Source organism: Lepus europaeus, chromosome 7 (assembly GCF_033115175.1).
Source record: "Lepus europaeus isolate LE1 chromosome 7, mLepTim1.pri, whole genome shotgun sequence".
Classification (NCBI taxonomy): Eukaryota; Metazoa; Chordata; class Mammalia; order Lagomorpha; family Leporidae; genus Lepus; species Lepus europaeus.
In genome coordinates, this window is record NC_084833.1 from 42,602,174 (window position 1) to 42,629,727 (window position 27,554).

The following is a 27,554-nucleotide window of genomic DNA, read 5'->3' on the forward strand; positions in this document are numbered from 1 at the left end:
AAACAAAAACCACTACCCAAAAGAATATTTTACTTTGGTATTAGTAACTCTTGTACCTTCCCTCTTTATTGCAAATTATAGAATGAAGGCCTTAAATCCAAGGCTCAAATAAGCTGGATGACCTGCCAAGTGCTCATTCAGAATGCCTAACCTCTGTGATGTTCACCTAGACCTCCTGGTAAAGACTTAGTCAGCTCCTGGTAGCTCTTCTCTTCCTCCAGAGCAACAGAAATTATAGCTGGGCACACAGCTGCCCAGAATAAAAATTACTCTAATAATCTCCCCTGCAGCTAGATGTGACTGCATGTCCAAGTTGCAATAAATGAGATTTACACCAAAGAATCAAGTGACAGCTTCCAGGGACTTTCCTTATATGGCACATGTGCTTTTCATCTTTCTACCTGAGACACACAGTCACCTTGGACTGTATGTGTGTGAGACCCACCACTACTAACAGCCGAGTATTGAACTGGGGTTTTGAGGAGCTGAGATATCAAACCAGTCCCAGATTTTCATGATGGAGAAACACATTTTGTTTTAAGATACTGCTGGTTTATTTGTTTGCTTCACTCACATCCAATTCTTACCCTAAGGAATGAAATTACTTTTCCACATTTTCAGAGAGCAGTACCTTTAAAAAAACTCTACGTTACACCTTAACGATAGCATTTCTTTCTTTTAGTTCAACACATTTGATAAATATTTATTAAGCAACTCTCATTTGCCAGCCAGTGCACTTGAGAGTACACTGCACTCTGGAGAGAGCAATCAGAGACTTCAAAACAAGTTGTACCCTCAACATCAGCAGTAGAGCAGAATGGAGGATAATACAACAAAGATTAGTTGCAACTTCATGAATGTTTCAAGGGAAGTACAGGGTACTTGGGATCAGTATCCCTAAACAGGGAAACCAAATCTAACAGTGAACCAACTCAGGGAATAAAAGTTTGTTGGAGATCAGGAAATTAGAAATAACATTAAACAAATGAAGCAACAACAACAACAACAAAGCAAAACAAAACAAACCGAGAAAGAGAAGTTAATGCATTGGCCCGAGAAGAGAGATCTTCCAGAAACAGAAATTATATTTTCAAAGACCCTTGAGCAGAAAACAGCACAGTGTGTTGAAAGAAGTCCAGAATGGCTACAGCAGAAACAGGAAGACGGCAGGTTAAGGTGTAGGTGTGGTGCCCAAATTCTCACTTTACTGTCTATCGTCTCCCAATTATCTTCACAACTTGGGGTGGTGGGGGCGGGTACAGAATGAAAGGAATGACTGGGATTCACAAAGAGGAAAACTTCAAGATGCATTTTTTTTTAGAATTTTTTTGTAGGTGGGAGATAGAATTCAAACCCACACCAAAGAATCGAAGTATTCCCTGATTCTGGGTGCTTTTTTTTTTTTAATCCAAAACAGAAGAAGGCACTGAAGTGAAAAAAGATAACACTTAATGGGATCATTGTTTTTGCCCCAGTTTATACAAGAATGAACAGACCAAACTAAAATATGCAAGTCATCCCTCTCAACAGAACACTTCTTGTTTCCCTCTGGTTCCAATCCTCATTTGCAAAAATAAATATATATATTTCTCCTCCTTGACAGGGCTGCCTGTCAGAGTATTTTCCCTTGTTTCTGACATAAAGAAATACTACTGTTTTATATAACAAATGTGCATGTGCATACTTTTAACACCCTCTGTGGTGAAGCTTAAAAAGCTGGGAAAACCTGTACATGGGCTTAAATAAAGCAAAGGACACCAGAGGGCAAGTATTGCTTTCCAACCTGCTATAGCTTCCACCCAAAGACTGACAAGGACTATCATGATAGGCATGCATGTCCAAACTGATCCCATTCCCCACAATTGTTGAAATAAATACTAAAATATCTGTTACACTGCTCCTCAAACAAGCCAAATGATGCATTTATTCTTCCTTCACTTCTAAAATGCACCCCTCCCCCAGCTCTTTTCAAGCCTGAACACTCATCACATAAGTCTTACTTTGTATACCTTGCCTTTTCAAATTCATAATCTAAAACCTAACTTTCATATCTTTATATTTTTAGAGAAAGATAAATAGATCATATTGACAACTTATTCTTTAATCACTGAGACATCAATCACAAGGAGGTCTTCCCTCCAATCTTTCTATCCAAAGCAGCCGCATCTAGTACCTCATTTCCACTTCATTCTCTTCTGTCTTCTTTCTTATTTCTACATGACATCAGCTTACTTATTTACTGATTAATGTCAAGGGTCAACAAATTAGGGCTCATAGGACAAATCTGAACCCCATTCTGTTTTTTAAAATAAAGTGTCATTAGCTGTGTTAGTTCATTACCAACTGTAGCTCAAATAATAGAGTTAAGCAATTGTGACAGAAACTCTATGCCTATAGAGCTGAAAATAATTATGTATGGACTTTTATACCAGCCCTTTGTCTATGTGTTTGTTGTCTCTCCTGACCCCATCCCAAGAATTTGAAAAGACATTGTTTTTCTGATATTCTATCTGTGACACCAGTGCCAGGCACACAGTAGGTGCTTCATATGTGTTACTGACATCTTACAGAATTAATAGGAGGAGAATAAATTGTGTTAACATGTGCCCAAACCTCTGAACTCAGCCACACATCTGGAATCGCTGCTTTCTGGGTATATATGTAATGAACTCACGTAAAGAAATTTGTAAATGGCCAAAGAATACTCTGGAGAGGATTTCTGGCCCAAGGAACAGTTTTAATATAAATGCCTTAGTCTCACTGCAAGGCTTACTAGGGGCAGAGCAGTGTATTTTTTATAGCCCTGCTATGCTAAACGAAACATGTACTAAATCACCAGGCAGACCTGAAATTGAGAATCTGGGTAACATCTGGAGAATAAGAGCTTAGGGTAACAAATTTCTAAAAACTTGTTGATAGGAGCACCAGTCTGTGCCTTTTTATTAATTTATTCAACTCTTGTCAATTGATATTACCCAGAGGTTTTCTTAAAAAAAGAAAACTAGAGCTGTAAAATACAGAAACCTATTTCCCATCATTCTCCTTTAGTTTCTGTAAGTAGCCTACAATTTTATTTTATGTAAAATTCTCACCCACACACACACACAAAAAAACCCTTATTAACAAGTGGAAATTCTGACCTATTGAAACCTAGCCAATGCCTCTATGCCAGCCAGATGTGGCAGAGCAAGCTAAAATCAGCATGCTGCTTTTTAGCTATTGTTAAAGGGATAAAGATGAACCTAACAATGTTTCAATTTTAAATAACCTATGCACCACAACAGAAAGCCTCACCAAGTAGATCAACATTAAGTATCTAGGACTTTTATCAGATGGGTCTCCAGACTCAGATACAACTGTTAGGACTCACCTCTCCCAAATGCAAAATGTTTGCATGATGTTCCTCCAATTTTATGCCCTTTCAGTTCATTCTCTGCATTGCAGCCTGAGTGATGTAAAATAATCTATCACACCTCTCCCATCTTAAAAATTCTTTAGAATTTCCTTATTGTCTCCTGGAGGAAGCTGAAGCTTTCATAATATAGGCATAGGCACTCCTCATGAGTTGGTTCTGTGGTCTGGGTGCACTCTGGTCTCCCCTTAGACACTAGCTTCTCATCACTCCGTGCTCCCTTTGTCTTCTGTTCTTCAAGTTGTGTGTGCTTCTTACAATTTTATTAACATCTTCTTCTATCTCTGTTCATCCATCCCTAACCTCTTCTCTGATGCTTCTGGGCCTTTATCCCATTCTGTTAACCTCCTCTGATTCTACTCTTAGGATAACATCTACATATTGAGTCTTATCATAGACTTCACATTCTCCTAATTCTTGAAATCAGATTCATAGAAAGACTCCATAACATAATGCCAGAAATGTCACATGAAAGATTCGTGAAAGGCAGATCTCAGCTTAACCTTGAGTAATTGTCTCACCCAACATTACCTCAGTTCTTTTCTTTTTTAAAGATTTATTTATTTAGTAGTTCCAACACCTAATAATTTCTAAGGTAATGGATTATTCTGAAGAAATACTTGGAAAAGAGTAACTTGGTTTGGAGATTGTTAAATATACTATATACATAAAGTGAAAATGGAACTTTGATATATTTAATTGCAAATCTCAGGTAGCATATAACAAGTAGAATTTTAATTTTTCCCTCATTAGCCTCTGGTTGTGTAGCAATGACTAGAATCTAAATGATTAAAAATACTGTTATTACCTGCTTTGGGAGTGGTGTAAAGAAGTGACATCTTGGGGCTGGCATTGTGATGCAATGGGTTAAGCCAGTTCCAGTTTGAATTTCCACTATGCTGTTTCTGAGCCAGCTTCCAGCCAATGCACCCAGGAAGGCAGCATGGGATGGCCCATGTACTTGGATCTCTGTCACTCATGAAGGAGACTAGGATTGAGTTCTGGATCCTGTTTTTGGCCTACCTTTGATCTGGCTGTTGTAGCCTTTTGAGCAGTGAACTGGTGAATTGAATCGCTCCATGTTCCTCTCCCTCTTTCTACAGCTCTCTCCCTGTAACTGTGTTTTTTAAATAAGTAAATAAGTAAATAAATATTTTGAACAGAGAAATTTCATACTGAAATGATAATTAAGTGAAAATAATTGATCTAAGAAATGCAAACAGGGGCCTGCTATGGGGCATTGTGGCATAGTGGATTCAGCTGCTCAATATGACCCTGGCTCGCATATGGGTGTGGTTTGAGTCCTGACTGTTACCCTTCCAATCCAGCTCCCTGCTAATGCACATGGAAAGCAGCAGAGGATGGCTCAAAGACATGGGCCAATGCCACGTTCATGGGAGACCCAGATGGAGTTTCAGGCTCTAGGCTTCAGCCTGGTCCAGCCTTGGCCATTGTGGCCATTTTGGGGGTGAACCAGCAGATGGCAGATCTCCTTTCCTCCCCTACCTTCTAGCTCTGCTTTTCAAATAAATAAAATAAATCTTTAAAATAAATGCAAACAAAACCTGCTAAACAAGGTAATCTTGCTTCAGAGAGAATGCTCTCATATACCAAACAAGCTTTAGGGAGAATTGACAATTCAGTCTATACAGATCTGGCAAAGAAGGGACTAAGATTGAAGTGTGCCATTGGATATAATGAAAAAAAGTTGACTAGAGCTTAAGAGATGTCTATGGCACATTTGAAATAAGGCAGGGACAAGTGAAAACTGGCCAGACTTAGGTAATGAGACTCAGGAATAAAGACAACGTGGTAAACCTCCCCAGCAAACATCAGACAGGCTAAGAGGACTGAATTTCCTGCGGAGAATAGTGTAAGAGTGAAATAGGTCCACAAGCAGCATACTGTTACCTCCAGCAAGAGGAGGAAGAATTAGGAGGTTGGCACTGTGCATCTGTTAGCCAGTCTCCATGTTTAAAAATTCTTCTAAACCCTATCTACCACCATCTAAAATGCTCTTAGCACTCTTATAGAACTTTCTGGGTTCACAAATAGGAAAGAAGATGATCCTGAAGGGTGTTTCACCCATTGAAGTCCCCTCTGATTATTGTAGGACCAGAAATGAGCTAACTGATGGTAGCTCAGCCCAACTCTCTTTGGACATCCCAATGTCTCTGAGAAACATAGGAAGCAAATTTTACTTTTGCTTTTAGTGCATGCAACTTCAGTTAAGAAAAGGCTGTATTTTAATTCTGTGTCTATATTTAGAAAGAAAGCAAAACAATGAATCAAGATAGATTCCAAAGCTTGGGGAAATGTCCACCCTTCTGCTACTCTAGGAGAAGAAGGCAGGCAGAGAAAAACAGAAAAAGGAAGTCTTCACAGTTTTTAGCTACCCCAAAGATGAATTGAAACTATCTTCCAAATAACTAGCATGCCAGCTCCATTACAAACTTACTGTACAAAACCCATGATGCCCACAGAGATCATACTAACTTCAGAGATTTTATCTGTAGACTCATCATGAAATTTGAAAAATTTCGACCAGGGTTTCCAGATAATGAGATTCTTGTCTCTATATATCAAAACATGTACTTCTTCAAAAGATATTTATGAAAAGTCAACAGTCTGGCACAGTGGGTTAAGTCACTGCATGCAATGTCAACATCTCACATGGGCCCTATTACTCTGTTTCCAATCCAGCTGCCACCTAAGGCACCTGGGAAAGTAGCAGAAGATGGCCCAAGTCCCTGAGACCTGCCACCCACATGGGAGATCCAGATGAAGCTCCTGGCTCCTGACTTCAGCCAGGCCCAGTGTCAAATATTTACAGTCATTTGTGGAGTGAACCAGTGGATGGAAGATACCTTTCTCTCTCTCTCTCTCTCTCTCTCTCTCTCTATCTATCTTTTTCAAATAAAATAAAATAAAATTAGCCTTAAAAAAAAGTCAAAAATTACTTTAAAGAGAGGTAAAGAGGGGTGTGGTGATTTAAGTAGTAGAAAGAACAGATGTTCATAGTCTGAAGAAAGAAAACCTGTCAGACAACATATTCCTCTTTAACAAGTAGCAACTGAAAAGTAAGAGAGAAACAACAGCCAGAAAGAGTAGTTCAACCAACTTTGGTGATAAGTGGGGGTCAAAGGTTTCCTAGCAAGATTAGCTCCACAGATGTGGGTTTCATGTTCACTTAGTAGTAACTCGCTGCATAATTCTATATGCAATGCCTTTCAACATGTCCAAGGAAACCTACGTCTTGTGTTTCTGCCACCCAACTCAGCAACACACTCTGATGTTTTATAATGTATTTACAGATTTACTGAAAAAAATGGAAATGACATTTTCAGGAGCTTCTTTCTTCTGCTTGTCAACTACTAATGGGGATAATCAGTTAAATCATATGGTATCCTCAGATAAATTAGTAGTGAATGGTAAATATTTACATTGTTAGACACGATCTTTTCAAAGAAACAGTTTATAGGGAAACTGTATCCTCAAGATTTCTAATAATACTTTGACATGGCACACACGTGCAAATAGTGAATGAATGAACAAATGATTGGTAAAGAAATGAAGTCAAGAATACTAAACGAGGCTGGTGCCGCAGCTCACTAAGCTAATCTTCCGCCTGCAGTGCCGGTACCCCGGGTTCTAGTCTCGTTTGGGGTGCCGGATTCTATCCCGGTTGACCCTCTTCCAGGCCAGCTCTCTGCTGTGACCTGGGAAGGCAGTGGAGGATGGCCCAAGTGCTTGGGCCCAGCACCCGCATGGGAGACCAGGAGGAAGCACCTGGCTCCTGGCTTTGGATCAGCACAGCACACCGGCCATAGCGGCCATTTGAGGGGTGAACCAATGGAAGGAAGACCCCTCTCTTTGTCTCTCTCTTTCTCACTGTGTAACTCTGCCTGTCAAAAAAAAAAAAAAAAAAAGAATACTAAACTAATTTTTGTTGCTAGTGTCAAGATTTGTTTAACTCTCTGAAGTTGAATTGATAAAATAGGGAGTCCCTAAAATAATTATGGCTGTTCAATTAATGTTTCCTTCTAGATCATGATTATTAATATTCAACTACTAAAGATGAACTAATCTGCCTATCTGTACTGGCAACCTCAAGACCTCAAAATCAAGTCCTGGCACATTTCTACCCCCCTTAACCTTTTCTCTCCTGAAGTAATGAATTACGCATGTTAGTGACAACACTGCTACCTAATCTGAAGTTTAGGTATGGTGTTATGAACAGAAATTTGGTAGGGGTCAGGAAGCCCCATATCTGTAAAACTTCAAAGGGCAATTTGAGCAATTGGAGGAAAAACTATGTAGTACTTCATTTTTATCCCATAAATATTTGAAAATAACCACAAGGATGATATCTAATATAGAAGCTTGACCAAGGTTTAACACTTTCAAAAAATTTGAATAATAATCTCAATGAAGGAATGCAGAGGAATATAGGAATAACACTAAGAAAAAGACAAAAATCAAAAGTTAATGCTATCTACACATTTACAGTAAATCCTAGAATGCCATTTTTACCAAATATTATGGGAAACCAAAGGAAAAGCAGTATTTTAGTATATCACTGAAAAAATAAATACAGGTGTAAATATTAGCTGTGGGTATCCAACTTTCCTCACTTGATGGAGGCCACTGCTCCACAGTGAAAGCAAAGTGGATGGTCTTACCCTTTAGTGTATAAGTAATTAACTTAAGTGTCTCTTTGCTTTGGCTGTGGAGACACAGTCACAACCATGAAGACCCTACTGAAACAAGAAGATATGAAGTTCATGAATGCTTTCTACCTCTGTTGCAGATAGGCACAAAAACATAACCTGAAATGCAAACTGTGACCTTTTGGGAAAAGACTAAAGGCAACTTTTTTTTTTAGCCGTAACAGGAATGACTATTTCTATATTTTTTCAGATGCTAGAGTGAAGGGAAGTATTACTGAATAGAAACCCACAGCCTTTGTACAAGGAAAGTTAGGTAGACACAGTCAGAATTTTAGACTGTGAAAAACAAATGCTAGAATTCTCTCTCTTCTGGGGTCCTCCGGTCTCCTGTTCCAATATAAGAGGTGTGTTGTATGGAAAGAAGTTGGCCAGATAAACAAGACATGGAGCCTGTGCTTTAGTCCCACAAGGGCAATACGTAAGACTCTAGAAAATGTCTATTAGTTCCTCAGGAAAACTGCCAAGTAAACACAATAATTATTTTTAGCATAAACCTTCTTACTGTGGTACCCACTCAGCTCACTCATGATGGTCTCTTGCTTTTTCTCAAGATATTACCATTATATTTATTCTCAGAAAACTGTATGACACTAGGCACTCATGTCTACTCTACCATTTCCTACTCTTGTAATTAAAAATGTATCTATGCAGCATTCTAATCTCACAATGGTTATATGCTCACAAGGACTCGCCTGTATCTGAATAGTAAATTGTTGAAGGGCTTTCATTAAGAATTGAAGGGTGTGTTCTATCTTCTCTGCCTAAGCATCAGAGTAACAGAGCAAAGTCATCTTTGGGAAACATTGGTTTGCATTCCTCAGATTAGAAATTATCACGGCTGCAATTTCTTTATCATTCAAGGTGATCTCCTTTTTTATCCTTAGAATAGTTCATCTTCACTTTCTTCTAGTAAATATATTACTATGAATGGATTTCAAAATGTTGTGCACCAAGACAAACATATTTTAATTCCATTTTCCACAAGCTTTTTGAAATCCCTCATATATAAATATGTTATTCATCCTATCTGTGGATGCCGTTCATGAACTAAAAGTCTATTCACTTCCCTGGTGCCAAGATGTTAATTAAAATTCAGACTTCTCAGGATTCAGTGCTCATTGGAAGATTTATTTTTTTAAAAAAATTATTTAGTTAATTAGTTACTGAAAGGCAGAAAGAGAGAGAGAGAGAGAGATCTTCCATCCACTGGTTCACTCCCAAATTGCTGGGGCTGGGCTAGGCCTAAGCCAGGAATCAGGATATTTATCTGGGTCTCCCACATGGACCATCTTCTTCACTGTTTTCCTGGGTGCATTAACAGGGAGCTGGATCAGAAGCAGAGCAGCTAGGACTTGAACTGGCACTTCCATACAGGATGCTGGCTTCATAGGTAGTAGCTTAATCCATTGGACCACAGCACTGGCCTCAAGGATTTCTTGTTAAAAGATGGTGAGAAAATACAGAAGATAAATGAAAACTCAAAGGCTGGCTATGAGAAACATTTTTTGCTTTGCTTCTAAGAACACTCCTATTTATTTCTTATGTTGGCTTTAGGTTGTTATGAAAATAGTAAGAAGTACAAACATGTTTTTAAGTATCACTGTGAGAAAGGAGTTTCATGATACTGTGGTTCAAAATGCTTCCTTGTATAAAGGCTGAAGCTCACCTTAACCTTGGTCCTACTGGGTGACAGGCAATGTGACATTTACTGCATGCTGTATGTATTTTCCTATCAACCCACAACTTCAAATGACCATGCTTGCCAAAAAGAGAGTGTTGGAATGGGAAAAATTATCTTGACTAATGCATCGGCAGAAAATGACAAATTAAACTCTTAACTTTTGTCTGAGTGTTGCGGTTTCAGAATGGGATTCTTGGAAACTTTACAGCTAGTACAAAACTTAGAAGACAAATTTGAAATCAGGCCTGCTCCTTACCTGCCTTCTAATACAGCCTCACTAAGACTATTCATTAATCCCTGTTCCTAATATCTTATGAGGCAGTATTTCAGGAAAATATGACAAATAACCATGTTCAGAATGTTATGTTAGATACTGTTAACTGAGGCAACAAATAAAATATTGATGGGTTGATTTAAAAAAGTACAAGAAAGCATATTACATGATGATGTCTCAACTAATTATGATGTATTTCCATGGAATTATCCATCCCCTAAAATTTGTCTATAACACATACTAGATTATAGAAACTCTGAGCTACCAAGAGAGCATTTCCCCCAACTGGCAAGAGAGGACAAGTCATAAAAGGGATGCTGGGGTGTAGAATGTGGGATATAAAAGAGATGCTAATGTCAAGAAAAGCTGCAATTAGGAGATGAACAACATCTTGATTTGGTAATTTCTTGCTGGTGTTCTTTTAGGGAAATGGAACAAATAGCACTAAATAACTGTTCATGGTTTTTTTTTTGGGGGGGGGGTAACATTAGGAATTTAAATACAAAGGAAATTGAGTGATACTCAGGTATTTTTAGACCAATATTTAACCCAAATTCTTCTACTTTGTTCCTTCCAAAATCTATATAAAGAGTGCCTCAAGATCTTAGCAGGTTTCTAACAAGGTGACAGAGAATGACACACTATATCATAAATCAACGTCCATTCATGTTTTAAATGAAAATGTTATACACTATTCCAATAAATTATATATTGATGTGAATCAGTAAGGCTCCTGCCTTGGAAGATCAGACATTTAGATGAAAGAGGCACCTGCTGGGTCCATGATCATGTTTACAGTTTTTATGAAGGAGCTGAAATTTAAAATGTCAAATATTATAAGGAAATGGAAGGCAAAGTAAAAAATAACCAAGTCATTTATAAAATTAACTCACTAATTTTATGAAAACCAGGGAACTGAATAAAAGAGTCCCGAGCTATTACGGCAGCATTTTACCAAGCTTGACTACATTCAGCACAAACTCAAGATGGCCACATTTGTAAAGTAAATTTCTTAACAAAGCTGTTTCCTGTTTATGCAACCTGAGCCCCTGGGAGAACTAGATGTAATTTATTGTGGCAGATATTTCATGGAGTTACTCTTTGGCTTCCAGGAGACTCATCAATAATTCAAGAATATAACACATTATAAATAATTATTTCATTTTGCTCACTTTTGCAAAAATCATTCACATTTATATAAGTGTAACATGGACAAACCAAAAAATACTGTTATTGGGAATATTACAAAAGGAAGGGAAACACAAATTTTGTATGATGTCTGTTTGGTACTTTGAGGCAAATGATTCCTAAATCAAAAACATAGGGGCAAATATTTGGCCTAGTGTTTAAGATGTTGGTTAAAGCACCCACATCCCGTATCAGAGCGTAGGTTCAAATCCTGGCTCAAGCTTCCTGTCATTGTAGAGACTGTGAGGCAATAGGTGATGGCTCAAGTCCTTGCAACCCTCCCATCCACCTGGGAGATCTGGATTAAGTTTCCTGGCTCCCAGCTTCTGTCCTGCCCAATCCTGGCTGCTCTGGGCATTTGGGGAATTAATCAGCAGATGTGGGATCGCTCTGTCTATCTGCCTCTCTCCTTCTTTCTTTCCCTCTGTTTCTCTGCCTTTCCAAAAAAATTTTTTAAGTTTATATAAAGAGAACAAATTTCATCTTTTTCATATATACATTTTGAAGAGCATAATAATACTTCCCACACTATACACCCTCCTTCTTCTTTTCTTATTTTTCTTTGAATTGCTACAAGGATATACTTTCAATTTTCTTTATAAACACAAGCTTAACTCTCCACTAAACAAAAAATTCAACAAGTAGTAGAAAAACCACTGCTCTTCAAGCATATATTCAAGGTCCATAAGCAATAATCAAATCTTGGAATGTCAATTCCGCTCATAGAGATTACATTTTTTTGTAGCCTATATATTAGTTACTACATATTTCTAAATAAACACATAAAAAGCAGAATGTATAACAAACTTTTCATTCATGTTGTGTTTAAAATGCAAGGAAACTGTGCTCTATGAAGTTTAAAACATTGCATTTATATAAAAATATTCTATAACATGATTTAATCTAGATCAACTATGTATGAGCTGATTAGTTTAGAACAGTCAAAGAATCACTGTTAGCTGCAGCTTCCTCTTCACAATGATTTTTCTGAAAGAGTGATCATGAGGCTCAAATGAATAATAATAAATGAATGTTCTTTATAGATCAACCAATAGTGAGGTAACAGTACTGACATCAAGTAATAAGATAAAACAGTTTAAATGTTATTAAAAAATTATGTGACATTCAATTTCAGGGAGCTTGATTTCAAAGAAAAAAAAAACGCATTAGTTGCAATGACAAAGTTTTCAGTTTGCACTTGGTCATAAGTTTGCTTAAACTCTTTGATAAATGTGTGCAAAGGTACAACGGGCAACTTTAGACCCCTACCCCACCATATCCCACTCAGAAAATCCCTTCATATATAATCAAATTAAGAGGATTTACTGTTAACTGAGCAGAAGCCAATTGTAAATGTAAATTTCTAATTGTAGTAAATTAAGAATAATCTTTGGCTTCTTCATTCCCAGAATAATTGTAGTCAACATATTGAAAAGAAAATCAATATGTTGAAAACAGCAGATCATTCTTACTGGGCATTGTGAGCCTTTTAGTTTGGTTGTTGATGCTGTTTTGCATGATTGTTTGTTTACTGGGTGCTCTCTTGACTCTTGACCAGGGATTGACTGTTAAAGTCCACATTTTCTCAGAGTTCATATGCAAAGGAACAGCAAATGAGGAGCTATATATCAAGTATGGGTCAATTTTAATGGACATAAAAAGGCTGGTAGCAATACTCACAAAAAGATACGCCAAAAAGACTATATGGTTTGAAGTAGAATGAATAGTACATGGTTAAAACTGTAGGCTCTGAAATAAGATATCTTGAATTCAAATAAGGGCTTTGACACTACTAGCTGTGTCATCTTAACAAGTAAATAATCCTCCAGAAGTTATTTTCAATGTTATGAAAATAACGATAATACCAGTGTCTATCTGAAAGAGATGTGATGGCTAAATAAAATAATTGAAAGAAAGCATTAGAACTGTGTATCATATGTTTTAAACTTGTTGGTAGAAAGAAACTAAAAACATTTTATATGGTTGTGCTTAAGTTTACTGGTTAAACAAACTACACCATGTTAGATATTTAAGACGTGTTTTCAAGAACATATTCAGTGCATTTTAAATACATACACATATGTGTGTGAATAAATGTAAAAAAAAGGATTATTTTCTCACAAAATTTTTGAGTAGGCTTCTAAATTTCAGCCACAGAAAAATCAACTTGCTATCTATTTTAAAATCAATTAAAATGCCAAAGTATTGAGCTAACTCAACTAATATTGTTCCTTTCACTACAGATAGAACATACATGCACACAATACATCACTACATATATCATATACATATATGGTACACACTGATCTCAAAGACAGGAAGACTACAGAAACGTAGAAATTGGGAATGCAGACCATAGGAACTGTACATTTTCTCAGGGAAGTCATTTGATTTTCCAATGTTTCCTTATGTTTAAATAATTTTGATTTGTGACTTGTAAAAAACAATTGTCTATTTATTTACCAATGAATGGCAAAAGAAAATTATTCAATCTGAAATAGAGGTGCATGTGTATTGCATGGCTTGAAAGCATTGTAAACATGGCTAACTATGTTGGAGATGAGTAAGAATGCTTATCAGGTCAAATGAGCAGAGACACAATTTTAAAAATCAATTCAGTGCTAAAGGGCTGATAATGGCAAAGTTTCAGGGAAGAATGATTTTGGGTTTTGAGCTCTCATTAATCATTGTAGTTCACACTTAAAATGTCTCTTAACAAATCTATGGAAGGAGAAGACATGCATTACCTCAGTTAAATAAGAGGAGAGTCCTGATCAGATACATTAGCTATTCTTTACATTCCTTCAAAAAACCTCCTTTTACAAATACTGTCAAATGGACACAGTGTTAAGCTTCAATCTTAGCCAAAGTCTCGATTAAATTCATATATTTAAAGACTTTCAACCTCAAAGAATAACACTCAGGAAGGTAACAGCCCATCAGCGGAATTCTTTACAGCATCTGTTTATTTTGCATCCATCTTGGATATATGTCTTTTTCAGAGAGAAACGTTTAGGATAATTTATTAATTTGCGTAAAGTCCTACGAGGAATGTTTTACAAGAGTGTAAATTACTCCATGTTATTAGCCCAGCCTCAGTGAACAGGAATAAATGACAAACGAGAATGTCTTTGATAGAAAAAGCATCACACACGCACACAATCACACACATGTAAACTCTTTGTATGTGTATATAAACACATATATTTAAAAACAAAGTATTCGAATACAGTTCAATTGCTATTTCTTTTTTTTTTTTCTTTCTTTCTTTCTTTTTGTTTGCCTGAATTAGTGCTCAACTTTGAGGCAGTTGGGCTTAGAAAGGAACAGAGTCTGGAAATATTCCTGTGCTAAAATGCTAAAAGCAGCCATGTTGCTCTCACCATGCACTATAGCACTACAAGTATTGTCTAAGATTTTATATACATCAGAAGCAAACATTGCCACATTTTTGCTGGAAACAAATATAAAGTATTATATAATTTTGAAAATATAATCACTGCTGTCATAAAATGTTAAATTAAATTTTTTTTTCAAAAAAATGGATTTTTAAATTTGAGCTGCTGAGTAATGGCTGCTTCTGCAATGTTTTCTCTAACATAGATAAAGGTTTTAATCTCTTTGCTGCTTGTTTTAAACTCCTTTGCATTTTTACACAACTCATTTTTCAATACCAGGAAAGCTTAAACCATGCTACTTTTTACTCTCAGTAAATCAATATGTGTCATAAGAGCAGAGAAGAATGCAACATCACTCACTATCATTGGACCTTTCCTTAGAGCAAGTCCCAAAAGACACTGCCAGGTTCAGTTGCTATAGCAACAGAGCTCTGGTTCCTCTCTTGCTTGGTTTGCTACAGTGAGTTTTTTTGTTGTTGTTGTTACTCTACAGGCATAATCCCGAATAAGAATTTTTATAGTAAAGATGAAATTATACAAAGTCAGTAACAATGTGTGTGACCTTTCTATTGCTCTGTAATGATTTGATTCAAAAGTAGTAAAAGGAAGTAACCCCACAACACATCAAATCCCTTAACTGACTTCCAATTAAATTATTATTCATTGCCTTTTCTTTAAGCTCCTTCAGTAGCCCTTAAACTGTAGGAAAATAGCTTTGAATTCTAAATGTTAGTATTGGAACTTATATAGTTTTACCCAACTCTGGAGGTCTGGATGAAAATGCCTTTTAGGACTACTAACCCACTTAAAAATACACTTAGTAAAAGAAGACTCATCTGGACTATGCTGGCAACATGGGAGAATGGTCTGCTGATATCTATGAGCAAGGTATGAAAACAGATAATAATGTCTTGTATTTTACAGAATTCTAATTATCTTTGCCAGTTAAAAGATAGATCACAAAAGGGATTTTAACAGTGTCTGGCATATAATAAGCACCTATCAAATATTTTAATGTTTTTATCACTAACATGATTCAGTCAGGCTGATACATTCTATACCTTTCTTTAAGGTAGACACTACTTATCATGCAATTGTAAAGCCCTCAGTAGTCCGAATATTTTAAGTTGAAATGGCATAGGGAATGCTTTATTATATTTGATCCTTAACTATATGGTAGTTAGAAGACTAATCTTATGAATAAAATATTTACATTTATTGGACATGCCATAGGATACCACTGAGAGTTGTGCATGTTATAAGTTTGGGAGTCAGGCTGATTTTTATTTATCAAGACAATAGCCTAACGAAAGGATAAAAACCATTTCTTAGATGTCTGGTAGAAAGGATTTTGTGAGGCAACGTAAATAAAATGCCTGGTAAAATGCCAGGTGGAACATTACCATTAACAAATTTTAGCTGTCTTTGCTTTAAAGTTTTTCTAGTCATTTCCTTGAATATCATTTTTCTAAATGGAAATTCATGGCCAAAAATAAAGTACAAAGTCAATATTCCTCATTATACCTTAAGTTACACTGGACTTTCATTTCAATATAATTCTGTTGCAAATTATTTTTTCAAATTTTATTCCATTGATAATGCTTTTCCCAAAGTTAAGACCTGCTAGCCCAGAGTAACATACTGGAAAAGCAAAGGTTGGGGTTGGCACCATTTTACGCGTGTGTATTCTGCTTGTTAAAGCTGTTTGTACCCATTTATTCAGCACATTTGGGAAATTCTACACAGCAAGAGCTTACAGATCACAACAGTTTATTGAATTTTCCAAGAAATTCTAGCTAAATAAATTAGTATTGTTTAGTGGTACAGAGTGTAAATTCAGGAGTTAGGTTTCACACGTTTGAACTCCAATTCGACCACTCAGTAGATTATAACTTTAGGAAGTTACTCAACTTTTGTGTTTTAGCTTGCTCATCTATAAAATGGGAATGATCACAGTATGTACCACACTGGGATGAGAGGGTACAATGAGTTATGCCAAGTATTCAAAAGCTAACAAGTCAATTATCAATAATAAAAACTATTAAAGTAGCACCTGTAAACTCTTTACCAAGTTAGCCCTTTAGAATTAGTATCTTTAGGGCTGCTGCTGTGGTGTAGTGGGCTAAGCCTCTGCCTGCAGCGCCAGATTCCCACACGCTAGTTCGTGTCTCAGCTGTTCTTCTGATCTAGCTTTCTGCTATGGCCTGGGAAAGCAGTAGAAAATGGCCTAACTGCTTGGGGCCCTGCACCCATGTGGGAGACCCTGAAAGGGCTCTGGGTCTGGATTGGCTCGGCTCAGGCTTGGCTCAGTTCCAGCCGTTGCAGCCATCTGGGGAGTGTGCCAGCGGATAGACCTTCCTCTCTGTCTCTCCCTCTCTCTCTCTGTAACTCTACCTCCCAAATAAATAAATAAAATCTAAGAAAAAAAAGAGAGAGAGAGAGAGAGAGAGAGAGAGAGAGAGAAATAGTATCTGTGAACATATTCTATAACTATTATTCTTTGGAAAGCACTTCTAACAATCCGAAAGCACAAAGTTCGGCCAATAATACATTGTAATTAAGTTTAAAAAAAAAAAAAAAGGCATTCATGGCATTAATGTCCCAAGCAAGTAGCACAAAAAGTCAACCAGCTGACCATAGATGACAGTATTGACTGCTGTTTTGTCAGAAAGTCCTATTACAGGAACATTAGTTCGACATTTTCTAAGTGTGAAGACCTTACCCCCAGACTTTCTACTCATTAGAGCTGTTTACAAACATTTCAAGAACAAGCACAGATCAGTTGATCACATTAGATTAATTTCTTGTCACTAAAAACTGGACCCTAAAAGGGTGAAACACCACATGGTTACAGTTCTATTGATAATGGAGGGAAAATTGTGTGTGGGGGTCAGCTGAGAAAAGGCACATTATCCAGCAGTACAGAAACCTTTGCGTGTCTCCTAGGGCTAATCCTGAAAAAATCAGGTTTTTTTTTTTTTTAAAGATTTATTTATTTATTTGAAAGGCAGAGTTAGAGAGAGAGAGATAGAGACAGAGAGAGACAGAGAGGGAGAAACAGGTGGCAGGGAGAGAGAGAAAGAAAGAGTAAGAGATAGAATGAATCTTCCATCCCCTGGTTCACTCCCCTAAACGGCCTCAATGGACAGCGCTGGATGGGTCCAAAGCCAGGAGCTAGGAGCTTCCTCCAGGTCTCCCACATATATAGTAGGGGTCCAAGGACTTGGACCGTCCTCTGCTGCTTTACCAAGCACACCTGCAGGCGCCCGTATGGGATGCTGGCATCTCAGGCAGTAGCTTTAACCATTACGCCACACCACCAGCACCAAATGTCAATTTTCAAAGTAGAATAGTAGAGGAAGATATAACAAGATAACCACTTCATTTCAGGAAAAATACATTACAAAGATTCACAACAAAATGCAATATTATCCCTGTTTTAAATAAGTCCATGGCTCCAACCTCCTTATTCTTCTCTAAGAGATAGGAAGCTTAGCATCAAAATGAGCTGTCAGCCCAGTAATCTGACATTTGGCAGAGGGCCTCTCATTTATTCTCAAATTTATAACTGAATCAGGTTGTTGGTTTCCCTTTTAAAAATTACGTCTTAATATTATCATCAGAAATTAATGCAGAACAGAAAATATTCGTAATTCTAGGCCCTCAATAATTAAAAACTATCTTAAATTATTCCTGTTCTCTTCAAGTCATAATTATAACTGTATGTCTATACAGAGCTATTTTTATATAAAAATAATTCTGAGTACTACATTTCTACTTAACATTATATCTGAAGCTTTGCCTGCCAGCAATACATAGAAGTTTTCATAATGATCATCTTTAGTAACTAAATGGTGATATTCTTCCATGACCACACACGTAATGATTTCCAATTGTGTTGCTGGAACAATGAATCTCTTCCTACATGGAAGTATAGTTCTTTCTTTCTAAAGATCAGTGGTTTTCAAACTTCAGCATACATCAGCATCACCTGGAGGGCTTATTAAAACACAGATGGCTGGGCTCTAACCTCAGCTTTCTGATTTAGCAGATCTTGGGAAGACTCAAAAATTTCAATATTTAACAAGTTCTCAGAGGCTACTGACACTGCTCATGTAGGGACCATTTTAAAAATCTCATTTACGTACATGGAATATAGCCATCAAATTGAGGTTGGTAAGTCAAACAGTATAAACAATTTTTGACATATAAGACATTTCTGAAGTCCCTTCCTACAAATATAAATAGATTTGTATTGCCAACTGACTTGAAACTCGAAGCTAACTAGACAGTCACTGATTAAACAAAAGAACAAGAGAAAATTATCCCCTCTTTCCCCAAATCACAACATATAGGCCTGATATCCACCTATTTAAATTTCAAAGATCTATGTCATGGCTCACAGGGAATATTCAAAAGTCTGTTGGTACAGAAATAACTAAGATTTAATTAAAATCTCCCAAATACAAAATCACTGAAAAGTAAATTATATCATCAAGGAGAGCAAATTTGTACCTGTACAATATAGTTTTTAAAAACAGCTGCATTTGATAGTTCATAAAAAATGTTTCTCACTGGAAAGTACAGGGGAAAATATGACTTTGAAAAATTGCTTTTGACAAGGTAGAAACAAGAAAATTCCCATTTGGCAAGGAGTTATTAGGATGTTTGCCTAAAAACCACAGTCAAAAGCCTCACAGATTTTCTTCTTATACTAAAGGATTCCTCATATTTGGGTTGAGATTAATTCCCCACCTGCAAATAGAGATATACAGTCAAAACATACTTAGCAAAGATATTCTCTGCAGAAAATATCTTCCTGGATCTTCCTCTGAAATTTGCATACCTTCTTATATTTTTCATTCTTATTTGCATTATTGTATCTGTCTTCATGTATAAAAAGATCTGTTTATAAGCATACACAATCATAAAATGATTCATAAGTACAATACATGTTTAAGAAAACCTTGAAAGATGGTTAGCAATGAAATTGTTAATTCTGGCTTACATTAAGAAGAGTAATACCAAGGGAAAATGTGTTAAGATACTGTCTTATTGGGGCTGGTGTTGTGGTGTAGCAAGTTAAGCCTCCACCTGCAACACCGGCATCCCATATGGGCAGTGATTCAATACCCAGCTGCTCCATTTCAGATCCGGTTCCCTGCTATTGCACCTGGAAAAACAATGGAAGTTGGCCCAAGTCCTTGGGCCCCTGAAACCTTGAACTTGGAAGAAGCTCGAGGTTCCTGGCTTTGGCCTGGCTCAACCTCAGCCAATGTGGCCATTTAGGGAGTGAATCAGCAGATGGCAAATTTCTCTCTGTCTCTTCTCCTCTCTCTGTAAATCTGCCTTTCAAATAAATAAAAAAAATTATTTTTTCCTAAAAAAAGATAGGTCTGACTAAGGAAATCTTATAATTATGACTTTTAAGAGTGAAGTTAGCAGTCTAAACATGCATAAATGACCCTGAACTGTTCTTTTCATTAAACAGGTTCACTATGACCATAAGAAGACAAGGTAGACAGATTGCTAGGGCAAAAATTTTAAGACACTATGGATATTTCATTATATGTATATTTTACAGACTAATATGCATACCGCAGTAGGTAAATATGACTATATTGGGCAGCCTCAATAAAAATGTGGCAAAGTATAAAATATGCTCATGTTAAAATTGTAAACTTGGGGCCAGCATAGTGGTGTGCTAGGTTAAGACAGAGACTGTGATGCCAGCAATCCATATGGGTGCTGGTTCAAGTCATGGCTGCTCCACTTCTGATCCAAGCTCCCTACTAAAATGCCTTGGAAAGTAGCAGAGGATGGTCCAAGTACTTGGGTCCCTGAACCCATGTAGGAGACCCAGAAGAAACTCCTGGCTCCTGGCTCCAGCCTGGTCCAGCACCAGCCATGTGGCCATTTGGGGAGTTAACCAGCAGATAAAGGCCTTTTTCTCTCTCTTTCAAGTAAATAAATAAAAGTCTTTAAAAAATAAAAAAAATAAATGCAAACAAGAAACAGAATTGCAGTGGAGACACTGAGAAAAAACAACTTCAAGCACTTACTATTCAAGACAGGTGTTCAAAAAAACACAGTTAAAATATTAGTGTCAATAATTATATGATCATTTGAAAACCAATTCAATACCTCTGAGGGTTTGCTTTCAGCAATAACTGCCATTCCTTACAGTGAATTAGAGCACAATGATGATCAGTTAAATATAGTTCCTGGCACAAATCACAAGTACTAGCCAATGACATACGTACACATCAATGAGTCTTGAGTTTGATCATGCACTGTAGTGGAGAAATATACAATTCAAGGTGTACATGTCCTGCTGGTGGAATTTTATTGCCTACACATCTCAGAAAAACATAGACAAGGAGAGAAGACTTTATAGAATCACTTCACTCAATCAGGGTGGAGAGATATTCATAAAAGCCACAGGATGAAAATGTTAATGAATACATGAATATATTGATGAATATTTTCCTTTTCTGACAAATAGATTTAATTTCCAATTTAGGCAGTTATAGAAAGTCTCCTTTTGAAAACTAAGTTTATTTTAAAAGAATCAATTTTAAGTGAAATTTGTTATAAATATAGTATAAATGTATGTGGATAGTGCAAAAGTAAAGAAAGTAAATGATTAAAGTTCTTTGAAATACTACTCTAAAGCACAAGTCATAATAGCATGAGACCTTAACTGGTTGGGCCCATACATGAATAATCATGTCAAAGTTAGTCCTGTTCTTACATGTTTATGCGGATCATTAGAAGTAAAAATTGGATGTGTGTCTATGCACAATATGACCTAATGTATTAACTAATATTAAATTAAAGCATAATTACTAAACAATTTCATGCAATATTTTCAGCAACTTTCAATTACTATAAACAATACATACATAGATTCAAACAAAAGGAAATGATTTGCTGAAAAGAAAATGGCACATCAAAAAACCCTTCATATGTTACTCATAAAATGGATATTAAATTATTTGACAACTGAATAAATACGGAAGACCAGACATGGGTAAACATATGTAATGCATTTTTTTTTCTTGAAGATGTGAGGTTGCATTAGGAATAAAGTAACTTACTAATCATGTGTTTTCTAACAGTTACAGTATAAAAAGGAAAAAAAATCTTATGTTTTGATTATAGACACTAAGGCCTAATATTCTAAAGGAGTCTGATTCTCAACTTAGGTCAATCTTGTAAAATTTAAACATATCTATGGAGTATGCTAAATAGAAAGCAGGCAGCATGCATAAAAAATGTTTTCTGTCTTTACAATAAAGAACAAAAAATATTAAGCACCTCAGGTTACTGACTTTCCTTTTTTTTTTTTCTGACAGGCAGAGTGGACAGTGAGAGAGAGAGAGACAGACAGATAGAAAGGTCTTCCTTTTCTGCCGTTGGTTCACCCTCCAATGGCCACCTCGGCTGGCGCGCTGCTGCCTGCGCACTGCGCTGATCCAAAGGCGGGAGCCAGGTGCTTCTCCTGGTCTCCCATGGGGTGCAGGGCCCAAGCACTTGGGCAATCCTCCACTGCACTCCCTGGCCACAGCAGAGAGCTGTACTAGAAAAGGGGCTACCGGGACAGAATCCGGCGCCCCGACTGGGACTAGAATCCGCGGTGCCGGCACCGCAGGCGGAGGATTAGCCTATTGAGCCTCGGCACAGGCAGAGGTTACTGACTTTCAAGCAAAGCCATCTACTTAGATTTGTTTTCAAACCCCTAATAATACACATATCATTGTTATTTGTTGCGATTCCAAAGCAAATGGCAATTACCTGAATTTTTTTTAACTTGTAAACACTGATCTAAAACTAGGCTAAAATATAAAACGATTGACATTAAAGTTTAAGGCTAAATTATGACAAAGCATTTCTTCAAATACTCCTCACAGAGTCTTAAGAACTACCTATTATCTAAATAATTTTCAGGTAAATTAAAAGTAAGCACTTCACACCAGTAAAATTATTACTTGGCCATACTTGAGTACTGGAAGACTGTGCATTCATTGATTGTACTCAATGTGTACATTCAAATCATTCTGATCTTTAAAATAACAAACAAAATAATTTTAGTTCATTCAAATGGAAAAATAATTCAGTTCCTTTGAATCATAACCTCTCCCCTTCAGGAAATGACCAGAAATGTGAGTCAGACAATACTTGTAATTACTTATTGTAGATTTCTAGGAATATATCAGAACTATATCTTTCATTTTCTGATTTTTAAAGAGAGGGAATCTTGGTTTTAGTAAAAGTCCCAAACTTATTTCTGAGAAATTAAATTATCTTGATTACTTGGAAAACAGATTCTGAGTGAAAGGCTTAGAATAATACTTCACTGAATCACTCGTTCCAGTCTAAAACTGTTCATGATTTAAATCTGGACTACTGTAAAATGGGCCCACATTCCATTTCTCTGACACAGAACACTAAGAAATGATCATCAGCACCACACCATGCTACTATATTGAGCTTCATTATCCTCACTTTGGTCCACACCAAAAGTCCTTGAAAAATGACGTTCAAATAATCTGAAAGGTTCCCAGGATAAATGGGATGATTATTTCCACAACTTGAAGTGAGAAGACCAAGGAAGGACATGTTTTACATTTTCTATTCGGGTATGCTAGTGCCTTTGAAACTGTTCGAAGAAAAAAGGACTGTCATTTTCTTTTCTCCTTTCTATTTGATCTCCATGGTCTCTTTGGAGTGCAAATGTTTGGGTACATGTAAAAAGAGAAAGATAGTTCTGTTTATCTAGCCCTCAGTAATACTTCATAATGTATGCTCTTTTAAAAACCATTCATGCCCTGCATTCTCAGTGGCATTGTATGCATCATAAAAGAGTTCCTGCTTAGTTGCTGTCATATTTTGCGGTAGCCCCCAACTCAAGTTCTGAATATTCTCACAAAGAACAAGATAACAAGAGAAAAGTCAAACTTTACCCTAATGAAGAGGATCTTTTCTCCCACTCGGTATCTTCCTTGGGAAAGGCGTTCCACACAGAACTTGGTAGGACATTTGCAAGGAGGATCTTCAGATATTCGTTTCACCTAAAATTGAAGAGCAGGAATGTTCATTCTCTTGAATCAGGTCGTGGGTAGATTAACTTATTCCAAGAGCTCCAAGGATCCCTGGACCACTTAATGATTTAAAACTTGATTTTATGACATGGGCACAGGGATATCACATTAAATTGCAACTTTGTGAAGGTCAGCTCCTGAAGGCATCTTCTGAAGGCCAATGACTGTACTAAGGCATACACTTGATAACAGTGATAAAGCTGTTGGATAATGATGGGGAAATAATTGACACAACAAGCATGGTAGCATGGTGAGCGGAGTGCTCATTTTGCTAAGACACTATGCACATCAGGTTTCCAAGGTGAATCTATTGAAAACTAGAACGACTTGTTTGCTAAATATTTTGAAAATCAGAATAGAATGTTGACATAGAATACATGTTTTCTTAGTGTGATTTTATTCATACTGGGAGCAGCATTGGGCCTGGCAGTTTAGATGCCAATGCTCCTATATCAGAGTATATGAGTTCAATTCCCAGTTTTGGTTCCTGACCCCAGCTTCCTACTAATGCATATCCTGTGAGTCAGTGGGGATGGTCAAGTAATTAGGCTCCTGCCACTCAAGTGAGAAACCCGGTTTGAAATTCCTGTTCCTGGACCACTGTAGGCATGTAAGGAGTGAATCAATAAATAAGAGTCATTCTCTCTCTCCCTCTTTATCTCTCCCTTCCTCTGTCCATCAGATAAATGTAAAAGAATTAAAAATGTAATTTATCAGTTTTTCCCATTTTCAAAACACATGATTACTTTTTAACATGGAACTGTTATTCCATCTTATTTCGGACTCTAATGTTTTCTCTAAGAAGTTATCTTTATTTCACACAGATTCATCCTGTAATTCTTATCATCGCAGAGTTTCTCATCTACCGAACCTACTTCTCAGGCCATATTTTATAATTTATGTGCATTTTACAGAATTCATGCCTGGATATTAGAGTTTTAATGTCTGTTATTCCAGATCTTTAAAAAATACATAATCTGAATGATGTATGTACAATGCTTGTAAATAGTCATGACTTTAAGAAAATAATGTTATCATCCATTATTTTAGGAATGGATTTATGTTTATGATTTCTGTGGTTGGGAACCAGTCATTCTGTATCTCATAACTGTCCTTTTGTCAGCTAACAAGCCAACCAAATGCCCAAACCACAGTGCCCTGTGTTTTGAGGGAAGGATTTCATGGAGGAAACATAAAGCTGTAAATGGTGTACATCCTCTTTTTAAGAAGCTGCACAGAATAAATTTAGATGCTGAAGATATTGGTCTGGATTCTCTCACTCGACCTCTTCCAGAGATGTTATTATGCCCAGAGTTTTATCATCAAAGAGATGCAATCATTCCTTCATATAATTCAAGGTCTGAATTCCATCAGCCTTTTACTAAACAAAACTGTGGGAAGAGTAACCCAAGAACTTATTTGCACGCTGTTACAAAGGAAATAAACAGCTTGATTTTTATGGAATAAGAAAGGTTCCAGAAAGTCTGAAAGCATATAATACTGGAAGGAAAACTAGAAAGGTTCGAATTATCCTCAAACAAATAATAAAAATGTATGTTACAAGAGTATACTTCATTTCTGGGATGTTTTCATTGTAATTGCCCTGTAGTATGTCTTGAAATCTGGTATTCCAATGCCTCTAGCTTTGATTTTGTTGTTTAAGATTGCTTTAGCTATTTGGCATCTCTTCTGTCTCCATATGAATTTTAGCATTGTTTTTTCTAAATATGAGAAATGTCCTTGGTATTTTGACTGGGATCACACTGATTCTGTAAATTGCTTTGGGTAGTATTGACATTTTGATGACATTAATTCTTCTAATCCATGAACATGGAAGATTTTCCCACATTTTGTGTCTTATTATATTTATTTCTTTTACAACCTTGGTTAAATTTATTCCAAGGTATTTAATTTTTTGTTGCTATTGTAAATTGGACTGATCTTATAAGTTCTCCCTCAGCCATGGTATTATTTGTGTATACGAATGCTATTGATTTTTTGTATTGATTTTTGTATCCTGAAACTATACCAAATTCTCTCTGAATGCCAAGAGTCTTTCAGTGGAGTCTTTTGGTTCTCCTATATATAGGATCATGTCATCTTCATATAGATATAATTTGACTTCCTCCTTTCCCATTTGTATTCCTTTGATTTCATTTTCCTGGCTGATGGCTCTGGCTAAAACTTACAGAACTATATTGAATAGAAATGGCAAAAGTGGGCATCTTTGTCTGGTTCTAGTTCTTAGTGGAAATGCTTCCAACTTTTCGCCATTTACTATGATGTTGGCTGTGGGTCTTTCATTTATTACTTTGATTGTGATGGGGAATATTCCTTGCTTAAGGTTTTCATCATAAAGGATGGTGTATTTTATCAAATGTTTTCTCTGCATCTATTGAGATAATCATATGTTTTTCATTCTTCAATTTGTTAATGTGATATATCACATTTATTATTTATTATTAATTTGTGTATGTTGAGACATCCCTGCATACAAGGGATAAATTCCACTTGGTCTGAATAAATGATCTTTCTGATGGACTGTTGGATTTGATTAGCTAGTATTTTATTGAAAATTTTTGCATCTGTGTTCATCATGGATATTGATCTAAAAATCTCTTTCTTTGTTGTATCATTTTCTGGTTTGGGAATTAAGGTGATGCTGGCCTCACAGAAGGAGTTTGGGAGGATTCTCTCCCTTTTGATCATTTTGAGTAGTTTGAGAAAATTACAACTAGTTTTCAAAAGTTTGATAAAATTCAGCAGTGGGCTTTTCTTTGTTTGGAGGATTTTTATTACTGATTCAATCCCCATTTTAATTATTTGTATTTGTCAAATTAGATTTTCTGTATCTTCATAAATCAATAGATCTACCATATACCCAACCATCCCACTCTTGGAATTTTAACAAACAAAATGAAATCAGCATGTGAAAGAGTTATTTGTATCCCATGTTCATTACAGCTCAATTCACAATAGCCAAGCTATGGAATCAACCCAGATGTCCATCAACTGATGATTGGATAAAGAAAATGGGGTGGAGCTAGTGTAGTGTAAAGCCACCACTTGCAACGCTGACATCCTTTATGGGAGCTGGATCAAGTCTTGGCTGCTTCACTTCCAAACTAGTTCCCTGCTAGTGTGATTGGGAAAGCAGCACAAGATGGCCCAAGTATTTGGGCACCTGCCACTCATGTGAGATACCTGGAAGAAGCCTCTGGCTCCTGGCTTCAGCCTGGCCCAGCTGTGGCCTTTGTAGCCATTCTGAAAGTGAACCATTGGATACAAGATCTCTCTCTCTCTCTCTCTCTCTCTCTCTCTCTCTCTCTGTCTGTTTCCCTCTATATAGCTCTGCCTTTCAAGTAAATAAATAAATCTTTTTAAAAAATATGATGTATGTTCACTATGGAATACTACTTATCCATAAAAAAGAATGAAATCCTGTCATTTGCAACAAAATGGATGCAACTGGAAACCATTATGCTCAGTGAAATAAGCCAGTCCCAAAAAGACAAATGTCATATATGCTTTCTCTGATATGTGGTAGTTAATAAAGAACAATAAAAATGCATAGGAATGAAATGGACAGCTTGTGATATGATTGTTGTTTTTAGTGTTTGTTTATACTCCTGTGAAATTATGATCTTTCTACCTTTTACTTGTTGAAAATTTGGTTAGTGGTACATTAAACCTGTGATTATAGAGTGGATTGAAATTATGTTTTTGCAAAAAGGAAGAAAAAGAGAGATAAAGAGAGAGGGTATTGA

At 36.5% G+C, this 27,554-nt stretch overlaps 1 protein-coding gene across 2 annotated transcripts in view; it reads right to left on the reverse strand.

Moving 5' to 3' along the window:
• Positions 1-27,554, reverse strand: part of GAS2 (growth arrest specific 2) — a 147,782-nt gene that overhangs the window by 34,730 nt on the left and 85,498 nt on the right. For both annotated transcript variants that reach the window (XM_062198066.1, XM_062198065.1), the window contains one exon: positions 23,650-23,757. In XM_062198066.1, coding sequence (XP_062054050.1) covers positions 23,650-23,757 — 108 coding nt within the window. The remainder of the gene's footprint in view (positions 1-23,649; positions 23,758-27,554) is intronic.